At 43.2% G+C, this 11,972-nt stretch overlaps 1 protein-coding gene across 1 annotated transcript; it reads right to left on the reverse strand.

The window, feature by feature from the left end:
- Positions 1–1,842: 1,842 nt before the first annotated feature.
- On the reverse strand, positions 1,843–10,119 carry LOC143513804 (uncharacterized). Its single transcript, XM_077004519.1, has 5 exons — positions 10,050–10,119; positions 8,683–8,769; positions 7,283–7,406; positions 4,391–4,533; positions 1,843–3,613 (listed from the first exon to the last, which is right to left on the reverse strand). The coding sequence occupies exons 2-5, from the start codon at positions 8,736–8,738 to the stop codon at positions 3,517–3,519; spliced, it is 420 nt and encodes a 139-aa protein (XP_076860634.1). The 5' UTR covers positions 8,739–8,769; positions 10,050–10,119; the 3' UTR covers positions 1,843–3,516.
- Positions 10,120–11,972: the final 1,853 nt, after the last annotated feature.

Genomic DNA, 11,972 nt, shown 5'->3' on the forward strand with positions numbered 1-11,972 from the left:
TGTCCTCCGGTCCACCTCAGTGATTATCAGAGCTTTCACACCCAGGAACCTGATCCTAGATTTCACATCTGCCTTAAACAGATCAGATCAGTTCAGTTCTTGCTCTCTCAATCTAGAATTTCCTATTCCACCAAGGTCCAGCAGAGGGCGCAAAGCTCTCACCAAGCCCACTGTAAGAGCAGAACTGACCTGGACAGTGTCTGCTGCAGTCAGGTTGTCTTGGGCTCATCCACAACTAGACACCGCCCATAATGAAGTTGCTAACAGATCACAGGAAGGCGTTCAGGTTTCACCTTACATAAACCTGGCCTGCTGTAATGGATCTGTGCATCACAAAGAGCTGGACTGAGCTCTGATTCTCTTGTGTCCACACTTAAAGCTTCAGCTAATCCATCTCTATTCTTACCCGGCTCGCTTAACTCTATCCGATTTTCCACCACTAGGACGCTCAAGTTAATGAAAAACTTGGTAATGCTTGGCTACTCAAAAGGATTATTGGCCTTGCTAGTATCAATTGTACATGGACTCTGCACATCAACTCAAGCTGTCAGCAAAGTCGCAGTATGCATGCCAGCAGAGAAATATAACAATATACAATCAGATCATACAATTTTCCTTACATGTATAACATCTCTAAATGCTATTAGCAAAGTAGCATCGAGTGACATGCAGAGCCCAAAATGCACTTGTAATAACAGGAAATTAAATATTGGTAAAATATTGAAGTGCTATAGTTACATAGGGTCACACTCACGACTGCTGTTCAGATTTAAATGGTTATCAGCAGTTCAGGTATAAAGCTGATGAAGCGCTAAAAACACAGCTGGCTCGTATAGCCAGCGTCCAAGCTCTTACTCCAGGAACTGGGAACGTGAATCAACTCTACTGTTTGGAGACTGAAGGTTGATTGTTCTATAAAATAGGCAGGTGCTAAGCCACACCCTAAAGGGGAGGGACTGAGACACCTAACAGAGACACCACTGTGCATAACAAAATAGACACCATTATGCTTTTGGTGTACTTTTCCAAACCTAAGGGTCGTGCTAGCACATTTCAATGCCTGCTCACCTACATTGGCCTTAATATCTCTGCTGGAAGTCTGATTATATACCAAGTAAAGAAGAGATAGAAAAACACACAACCCAGATGTGCACAGCTGAAAAGAAATTTAAAATGAAACTGGGAGAGAGAGAAAAAAACCACAGCTGTGTTTCTCAGGACCGATTCATCAAGGTGAAATGATGGGACATTTGAGAAGATCCGGACCAGATCTCTCTCATCCAGAGAGCCATCACTCCAGGTCAGAGTGGAGCGGCAAAAATATTGAGCATCTCGCATGATTTCAAAAGCATTCAAACAGCAGCACACGACGAACTGGGTGTTTAAACTACAACTGGGTTATGAATGACTTGAAATTAGATGCCTTAAAACCACAATGTTCATGTACACAGTTACATCTCAGATCTTCCTGGTTACTTCATGTGTTTTGCATCAGTCAGCATTATTCCTGTCAGCTTCAGCACATACTGGTTAACAGTTTACTACCATTTAGCCACCAATTGTCAAAGGAATATAATAATTCTAATATTAAAATAATCCTCATTAGTCATAATTATATTATGAACCAATTAGTAACCAGCAATACATATGCTGGGAATAAATATGAGGGAACAAAATTATTAAGACACTATTAAGCTTTCATGTAAACATATTAGTAATTATTACATTACTACACCAGTTTACTAGTATTACACCATGAAGTGTCATTTGCCCTCCATGTAACATGGGGTATTGGAGGTTGGACCCTAATGCAGACAGTAGTGAAGTTTATTAACACAACAAACAAGACAAACCAAGCTACACACAGTACACAAACACTGAACCAAGAGAAACCAAACATTAACCAAATGCACCAACTAACACTGACAGTAAACACCAACACACTGAACAGGGGCGACATAAAGACAAACAATAAACACATATAACAGCAAGATACCAAACAGCATATAAACTAAGAATACTCACAATAACCCACAAAAGAGACTGAACTCAGGACTTAAATACACTGACTGAAACAAGGAACCAAACGAGACTCACCTGAAAACATGAAGTAAGACATAACCAGGAATATTCAAAATAAAAGCACACCAAAAGGAAACCAAAACACAAACACATGAAAAAGGACATGACCAACAGGACGGGTGGAACTAACCGTGACACTCCAGTGTTACTTTAGCTATATACTCTGTCTGCAGTGGTATTGTTTCTATATGCTTCAGAACATATAGCTGTTACATAATCTCGAGGAACATAAAGACCTCGTTTTCAGGGTACCAGACACTGACCTAGAAGCAAGTCCCTCAGCTCTAGCTCCACATGTAGGATTCTAACCCAGTCCAAATCCCAACATACTGCACACACAGAAAATATCTGTGCCTTTTATCCCTGCACATTTATGAAATATAGTGCCATGTTTGGACATGTTCAGTGTCTGTGAGAACCTTGTATGGTCAGTCTTGCTACAGATGCACTTAGATCAGGACCTTATATGGTCTCATTACAAGTGCGAGTAATTTAGTGAGATGTCATTGCGGTTGATGTTTCTAAAGCAAACATGCATAGATTAATCAGTGTGTTGGAGGATGTGAGGTTTGAAGAACACCATCAGGAACGGGCCAGGTTTGGTCCATCATCTCCTTCAGTGCTGTGTGGGTTCTGATATTCTACTTTGCTTCCTCAGTGTCATTTCTCAAAGGCCTTGTGTACAATGCGACTTGCACTGAGGAGCTCTGGGATAGCGGCCATACGTGGTGCAGGAAGAGTGTTTGGAGTGTTTTGGTAAATCCCCCTCTATGGGAACAACACACTTAACAGGTGTGATTTAAACTCATTAAATATTCCTCACGCCCTGTGTGTCTGAGTACACTGTGAATTTAACTCATAAAACATTCTTCTCGCCTGATTTACTTCAGTGCATTTAGCAGACACTCTTATCCAGAGCGACTTATAAAGTGCTTTGCATTTGTTCACACACTTCATCCTAGATAATAGCACAGATAGGCCAGAATTCAAGAATTCTTGGAGCAGACTACTACTAAACTACAGGAGTCAATGCCACTACCAGTAATGTAAATACACCCAGACTCAAACTTCAACAACAGAAATTAAAAACTGATACATATAAGTGTAAATAAACAGACATAAACAACAACAACAGCAAGTGCTATCTGCAGTGCTAGTGGTGATTTAAATACTCAAACAGGTGAGTCTTCAGTCTACGTTTGAAGACCACTTGATCATATCTTTAAGTCTTTAGCAGTCCTGTACACACAACTACTGTTTTATAGAAAGTGTTCAACACCAAGGATATAAAATTATTTAAGTTCAATGTGATGGTAAGTTTCAAATTACAGTTTAACAGTGTTGGCATGGAGCCGTCTTGAACATACAGTAGATGGTTCTACTTCCTACTCTTCGTGATGCAGAAAAGGTCAGAAAGTCGTCTTATCCTCCCCATCACCTCCGTTTTCTCCTCTTCCTCTGCACCACAGTCTCGATGGGTAAGCAGTAGATATGCATGGGAATATTCCTGTAGTAGCTGGTTACCCAGGGCCTAAAAAAAATGTGTAATGTCTGCAATGAATATACAGTCAGTGCAGGTAAAGACCAGTTTTTAACTATAGTAGTGTACAGAATTCAGTCATCAAAACAGGGAAGTGAGGGGACAGATGAGTCATCATTCCTAAACAGTGAAACCCAGGGGTTCAGGGGTGCAGGGCTGTAGGGGCCTAGGTGCCCAGGGGCATTCGCCAGCAGAAAGTTGCAGCTTGCTGCCCGTCAGCATTAATCCAGCAGTGCAAGGTGCCTATACAGGCTTTTGTCCACCAGCTTCTCAAAGGGCATAAAGCCCTCATAACTCTACACTAGATTTGCAGAAAGCCCTCATAACTCTACACTAGATTTGCAGAAAGCCCTCATAACTACACTAGATATGCACAAAGCCCTCATAACTCTACACTAGATATGCACAAAGCCCTCATAATGCTACACTAGATATGCACAAAGCCCTCATAACGCTACAGTATTGCACAAAGCCCTCATAACGCTACAGTATTGCACAAAGCCCTCATAACGCTACACTAGATATGCACAAAGCCCTCATAACGCTACAGTATTGCATAAGCCCTCATAACTATAGATTTGCACAAAGCCCTCATAACTCTACACTAGTGAACCAACAGCATTTTTGGAAGCTTTAACAGTCCAACAGGGAGGGAGATCACGATTGGGTTTTTTCTGAGGCTGGCGGCAGAGGCCAATGCAAGTTTGTGCTCCTGAGAGCTCCTAGGGGCCCTTGCAGGGGGGTGTGGGGGGCCCTGTATGATCGTACTTGGCTGTGCGCTGGTTGAGGCTGAGGAAGCACAGACTCTCCCAGCGCTGCTGGTTCTCCTCCCGACGCCTCTTATCCATCTGCTGCTGCCTGTGCTCTTCTCTGTGCAGAGTCTCTCTCAGCTCCTGCTCAATACGCACCAGCTACACACACACACACACACACACAACTATTTAAACACATTTGGTATTTGTGAATGACAGCACGAAAAACTAATATATCAGTAGCAAACCGTGACCATTAAACCTGGGCCCGATTTTTACCAAGAAACGTCAACCGGTCATTGGCTACAGCCATTGGTTACTAACCCAACCCTAACCAACTAAAGACTTTAAGCCATTGTTGATGTTAGAGGGGGCAATACACGGTATTAAGAACTGGGGTATGTGAACTTTTGATCATATATATAGCAGAGGAGGGACCAAGTCAGTGTTTTGCAAGTCTCAAGTAAGTCCAAGTCTTTATTCTCAAGTCCCGAGTCAAGTCTCAAGCAAAGACAGTCAACTCAAGTCAAGTCTCGAGTCAAGACAGGCAACCGTCAAGTCAAGTCCCAAGTCTGAAACTTGGAATTTCAAGTCCTTTCGAGTCTTTTTTTTTTTTACCAATGTTGCAGGTATATTTTAAATGTAAATAATAGACATGTGTTCTTTTTTAAATCTGTATTCTCCTCAAATCTTGATAAAACATGTGCAACTGAAAACACGAAGTATAAAAAAAATTTAAATTACACCTCTTTATTGCACAGTTCAATTTTTTAAACTTAGCTGCTGTGACGCTGGGTGCGAGGCGAAGGACGAGACACAGATCCTTGCTTTAGCAAACGTCACGTTTATTGACTCCAACTATTGCGCAATACAGCGCACGTAAAACATGGAACACTCACACTGAAACGTGTAGACTTTAGACAACGACGAGCACAAGACACTGCGCGAACGCACATTAAATAGACAGACCACATCAACCCCACGTGACGACGAGACGAGCCACAGGTGAGACGGATAATGACAAGACGCACCCGCACCCACAGAGAGACACTGACGCAGACGAATAGACGCAGACAACGTTAACACACGCCCCAAAGGAAGGGTTCGGGGACCGCAGCGTGACAGCTGCAAAAATATTCATACTTTAAACTACAATTTTCCAGAAATAAATATTCTGTGAAAGTCATAAGTAGAACTCCATGTTCAAATAAAAAATGCTGATATTTTCACAGTACAATACAAAGAACCATAACGGCATTTTTCCCTCTCTTCTCTTATCTGGTTTCTTAGAGAACATGTGTGTCCATGTGTGAGTGACACAAGACAAACAAATATAAGAACTGAACAATTAACAGGAATCTGCAACTTTAGACATTTCAGTAAACTATTCTGCATTGCATTTGCAAAAGACCAAACTGGCCAAAAGTCTGTATGTCATTTGTGCACGATGAGGCCGTAGAATGATGCCCCCATAGCTGAAAACTCGCTCCACTTTTGTCAATATATTTTTTTCACGACGTAGATGTCTTCAAAATCACAATCCATGCTGAGATAGAACTGGATATTATGATGGTGACAGAGAGAGGCTCTCTTACCTGAGTTCAGATACAGAATCCAGGGTTGCCAACCCTCACGCATTGAGCGTGAGACACACGCATTTGACTGTCTTCACACGCTCTCACGCCACACATCCGATTTCTCACGCCGAAAAAAAAATCTAGTTTATTTACCTCTGATCCACATCTATGATTCAATGAGTTACTAGTTCGCTCTGGCGCCAACCACTGGCAATCGATCGATCGCGATATAATACTTAATTTGTGTCCATTTTACACCCCGCCCGGTAACAATTTACGTTCGCTGCCCCCCCATTTAATTGGTTGTGCTGCAGCTCATGCACACACACACACACGTACAGATTGTGGAAAAGCAGGGGACCGGTCTGCTTCAGAAGGACGGAAATGAAATTAATGGGGTGCACTTTATAAATATTAATATGCGTTTTAAAATTTAGATTTGGGGTAAAAAAATCAAGTCTTTGCAAGTAAACAGGTTCAAGTCCAATTCAAGTCCCAAGTTATTGGTGTAAAAGTCCAAGTCAAGTCTAAGTCTCTGAATATTTTTTCAAGTCAAGTCAAAAATCTTAATATTGATGACTCGAGTATGACTCGAGTCCAAGTCATGTGACTCGAGTCCCCACCTCTGATATATAGTAACTGTTACACACAGAAATCAGTAACCTGAGAGCTTTATGGCATGTTTATGGAATACCAGTCTGTAATGTGACCAGCCAGAGGTGAACTGGGTGAGTCATCATGGGGTTTGGGGAGATAGGACCCACTCGCTGAGTTGAATTTGACTTGAACTAACTGGAAGTGAGAACAAAAATGCAGCTGGGAGGTGGTGGAGAAGAAGATGGAGGTAGCAAGGACAAGGAGATAGCAAGCAGAGGAAGGACTGGCTCTCTCAAGCAGGGAAGCAAAAAACAGAAATGAACTCTCCAACAAAAAGAGAAGCCAAGGGAAACCAAGACAGATGAGAACAAACTTGTTCTTTAGCTCTAAAACAACAGCTTTTTGTTGAGTATAGAAAATGACCCGAGACAGAATTTTGAGAAACAGAGAATAAGACGCCTGAGAACAAGTCCCACAACCTCTAACCACAGATACTGGCTAAGCAAACAATTCAGCAACCAGTATGTGGGTGTGAGCTGCTTATAAGTGCAATCAAGCAGGTGTAGCTCATTTGGCTCTGGTGGCTGGTGGTGGTATGGCACTGAGGCCATACACAGTCCTTAGTCAGTCCTTAGTCACAGTCCTTGGTCAGCCATATAATCTTGCCACACACACAATCTGATTAGGCTGTGAGAGGAGCTTTGAGCTGTGAGTGGGGCTTTGAGTTGTGGTACCTCCGCCAGCAGACATCTATTGTCCTTTAGTTTCTCCTGCTGCTCATGTGTGGCGGCGAGGATGGGATCTTCTCTCGCTGCCGTCCGAGTCACGCCACAGTTGATTGGTGGGAGCAAACATGGGCTGAGGAAGAAAACCCTCTGAGCTGTTAACATCTAAGTGTAGCTCTGAGTGTAGCTCTGAGGGGTGACAGCATGCAGTGAAATTACAAAGATCTACAAACTACTGGTGCAAGTACAACTGCACTTGAATATTTATTTAAAACACAAGAGCACAAATGAGAACTTATAAAGTCATGGTGTTGATGTTCCTACTACTGTATTCTACTCCAATACAGCTATTTCTTTACAAATTCAACATATGGTTAATTAAATCAGACCTTTCCAAACGCTCTTCAGAGACCTCTGGATGTGCCGTGTGTTAGGCCACTAACACGTGCCCATGTGCCCTTCAACAGCTTCTCAAAGCCATGACACAAAGCCATCTGATCATGTCATCATGGGAACAAGATCATACTCTTAACACAGCTAGATCAGGCAGTGATAGGATGTAAAACACGTCTCTTTTGCTGGAAGTTGACACATGGATGGTGTGGAGGTTCTGTTGGAAGGCCTGCCATGTAGAGATAAGCTATTGTGTGTGAACATGATTCTCTCAGGGATTTGCATATATAAGAACATATCTTGTAATGTTCCTACTGTCTCAAGCTTGACCAACACTACCACCTCAATTCCCCTCATTCAGGTTTGCAGGCTTTTGTTACTGATGACCAGTGGAAGACCAGACCATGTGAAGACCAGGCCATGTGAAAACCAGGTCATGTGAAGACCAGGGCATGTGAAGGTCATGTGAAGACCCGATCATATGAAGATCATGTGAAGACCAGGCCATGTGAAGGTCATGTGAAGACCCGGTCATATGAAGATCACATGAAGACCAGGGCACGTGAAGACCAGGCCATGTGAAGGTCACGTGAAGACCAGGCCATGTGAAGGTCATGTGAAGACCAGGCCATGTAAAGACCAGGCCATGTGAAGGTCATGTGAAGACCAGGCCATGTGAAGACCAGGTCATGTGAAGACCAGGCCATGTGAAGGTCATGTGAAGACCAGGCCATATGAAGACCAGGCCATGTGAAGACCAGGCCACAGGCCATGTGGTGAAGTTATCAGAACATGTCCTCTGGCATAGTTTCCCCTCCCTCTGCCAAAAGTGTATAAGCGGGGGCAGGAATTTGTGAGGGGGACATAGTTTTGTAAAAGGGGGCAGGGCTTTGTATGGGGGGCAGGACTTTGTAAGAGGGGCAGGGCTATGTAAAGGGGGGTAAAGGACATGTTGGGTTGCGTGTGCATGTTGATGAGTGCCAGATGGAGAGAGAAAAGAGAGGAAGCTCTCCTACCCCTCCTCCCTCAGACTGCCCTCCACCGCCTGCTCCTCTCCTGCTGCGAGCTTCATTTCTGAAGGCTCCTTGTGAGGTACCTGGTACCTGCAATAGAAGCTGCTGGATTAGAAATGTGATGGTGCTGTGCTGTTTGGCTGTGTTGTTTCTGAACCATCCTTGCTTCATGCTTGAAAAATATCTTCTGCTTGACTTACATTTCAGCATTACTATAAGATTTAAAGTCGCTAATATTTTCTTTCTGAACTCTGTCTCTGAGGTGTGTGTGTGTGTGTGTGTGTGTGTGTGTGTGTGTGTGTGTGTGTGTGTGTGTGTGTGTGTGTGTGTGAATGCGTGTGTGTGAATGCGTGTGTGTGTGAGTGTGTGTGTGTGCGTGTGAGTGCGTGTGAGTGTGTGTCTGTGTGTGAGTGCGTGTGTGTATGAGTGTGAGTGAGTGTGTGTGAGTGCGTGTGTGTGAGTGAGTGTGTGTGAGTGTGTGTGAGTGAGTGTGTGTGAATGAGTGTGTGTGACTGAGTGAGTGAGTGTGTGTGAGTGAGTGTGTAAGTGAGTGTGTGTGCTGAGAGAGCAGTGTCTTGTTTTCCTGTCAACCGAATCAGCTGTAATCAAGCTGCCTATCTGACTCACTACGGACCACAACCTCATGGGAATGTGAGAGCAGGTTCACTGCAGCTTAGTTACCTCACACACACACATCTACACACACACATATATACACACACACTCTCTCTTTTTCTCTCTCTCTCTCTTCTTCCTCTCCTATACACACACACACACACAGATACGCTCTGTGTACCTTTGAGACTGATACTATTGCCTTTGATTTCTAGGTGCCAGATGATATCTCTATTTCAGTGTCACATCACTGATTAACAGGTCATATGTTTATGCTACAAGTAAAAGTTTTTGATTATTACCATATTATATTTTTTGTTATATGACCTTCTTGCTAAAGGACAAGCCAAAACAATCTGTTGTGTTTAGAGGTAACATATTTAATTGACACTACAGGCGACGGTCGTTTAAAGCGGATATATTCTTCAACATGTGGTCTTTCTGAGTGATTTATCAGCATTTTGTGTTTGTTTGCTTTCCATTGTGATAGGTATAACGTAATTATTGCATTCCTACAACCTTAAATGCGGTAGCCTACGCCTTGCCATTTGTGGTTAAAGCACTTTAGAGAAATGTAAAGCAGTTAGGCCACCTGAACTCATGGCCTCATTCATAATAATAAATATTGTTCCATTGTAGTTAGACTGTATACGTTTGTATTCTGACGTTACATTCTTAGCACATAACTACACCTCATTTTAAATGATAAAAGTGCAGGATTTTCATCCTCCGTCCTCGTGCAAAGTGGCGCTTACCTTATCGCCTGCTTCCCTTGCTCGGCCCAGCAGGTCTGTCCGCACGTGCGGACGGCGGAGAGCGTGCCTGTGTGCGCCTCGTGCGCAGTCCTACCCACTCCGCATCGTTCTTCAATAATGCAGCGGTTCTATTGTTTCTCGTTCCATGACTTCACGTTTCCTGCGGTCTGACCGTAATCTGTAGGTCACTCCTCAGATCTAATTGGTGTCTGTGAGTGTTGCGGTTGTTGTGTTTGAATAAGTCATACGCGCGTGCTAACCGTCGCGTCGTTATGGTTATGTTTTTGTGGTCAGTGGGCATTTTGTCGGAAGACAGTTTTGCAGAATATCACTTGGTTCGTATTCTGATTCTAATTTGGAAACCCACACAAACACTACAGGACATCATGGAATATGTAGGTGATGTAAGGTTGTAGTGCAATTGAGATTAGATTCTCGAAAATGCCCTTACTGAACCACTCTTCTCCAATTAGCTTATCTGAAAAATGGAATTTGAATATCAAAATTATTTTATAATGCAATAATAATTATTTAATATTTTTTAAAACATGCTGTACCAAAATATATAAATAATAAAAATACTGAGGGATTTGTTATTACAATATAACAATACAGAGGATTTCTAGACAAGTTAAACCAGGTTGTTCATTATTTAGACTGTGTGACGGGCAGGGTGAGCGAAACAAAATGGAAGCGATCACGCCAAGTCTCAGGGAAAATGTATGGTTTAATAGAGAAAGTGCGCAAACCAAAACCCGTGAACTGATCCAAATTAAGGATATAATAACCAGCGGTCAACTTGTACAAAGACAAGACATATATAGACAAACAAACGACCCTCAGGTGAGACGGATCATGGGCTCCACCCACCTGAGGGACGCACACAACGCAACAATTGACAGGACAGCTGCCGCTGTAGACGGGGGCGACCGGGGGCCCACCGTACCGTGACAGATCCCCCCTCCAAGCTGCACTCCCCTCCACCGGCTGTGCGCATACCTGTAAAGTGTCCCGTTTTGGCCGGGACAGTCCCGTATTTTACCGCTCTGTCCCGGCGTCATCCCGTATTTTTATTTTCCCGTATTTGTCCCGTATTTTCAGTTTTAAATTTTTATTTTTTTTAAAGCATTCATGTGCCGCTCCAAACAGAATTCTGTCACTAGCCTCGCGAGAACTGCCACCTTGACTACTGCAGGTGGAACTGCCACCCAGACTACTGCAGGTGGCAGTTCTTGCGAGGCTAGTGACAGAATCTGTTTGGCGCGGAACATGAATGCTTTAAAAAAAAATAAAAATTGAAAACTCGCGGGTTTAGTGTCGACAGTGGGAGCAAACCTGGAACAACAAATCATTTAACGAGAGAAGGCAGTCCTGCCAAAAAAAGCTAAGCGAATGGGACAGGGAATTTACTTTCCTAAAGAGGAGCATGAAGGGGCATAGCTACTCATTCTGTAAGATATGTAGCTGTGATTTTAGTGTCTCTCATGGGGGAAGGAACGATGTCCGTCAGCACGAACAATCTGCCAAGCACAAACGCGGGCTAAAGGCACAGAAATATGCCCAGGAGATGTCCCCATTTGTAGCTAGAAATACCACTAGAAAATTTTTATTTTTTTATTCATTTGTAGTTTAAAACACATTTGGGGTGTTTGTTCTTCACTTTTTGCCACTCCAAAGATGTTTTCGTCTCTCCTACAGCCTCAATTGCAGCTATATGCAATTAACCAATTATGCAAATTAGGCGATGACGTCATGTACGGGAAATGTCCCGTATTTTTAAATACAAAACTTGACAGGTATGGCTGTGCGGCACACAGTGGCAGCACACAAAACAAAGGGGCAGGAACGCAGGGACAAGGGACACACCCCCTGTAGTCCCGGAGCTGAAACACAAAAACACACACGTTAGCTCACTTACCTGGG

This window comes from Brachyhypopomus gauderio, chromosome 5, assembly GCF_052324685.1.
Source record: "Brachyhypopomus gauderio isolate BG-103 chromosome 5, BGAUD_0.2, whole genome shotgun sequence".
In the NCBI taxonomy this organism is placed as follows: domain Eukaryota; kingdom Metazoa; phylum Chordata; class Actinopteri; order Gymnotiformes; family Hypopomidae; genus Brachyhypopomus; species Brachyhypopomus gauderio.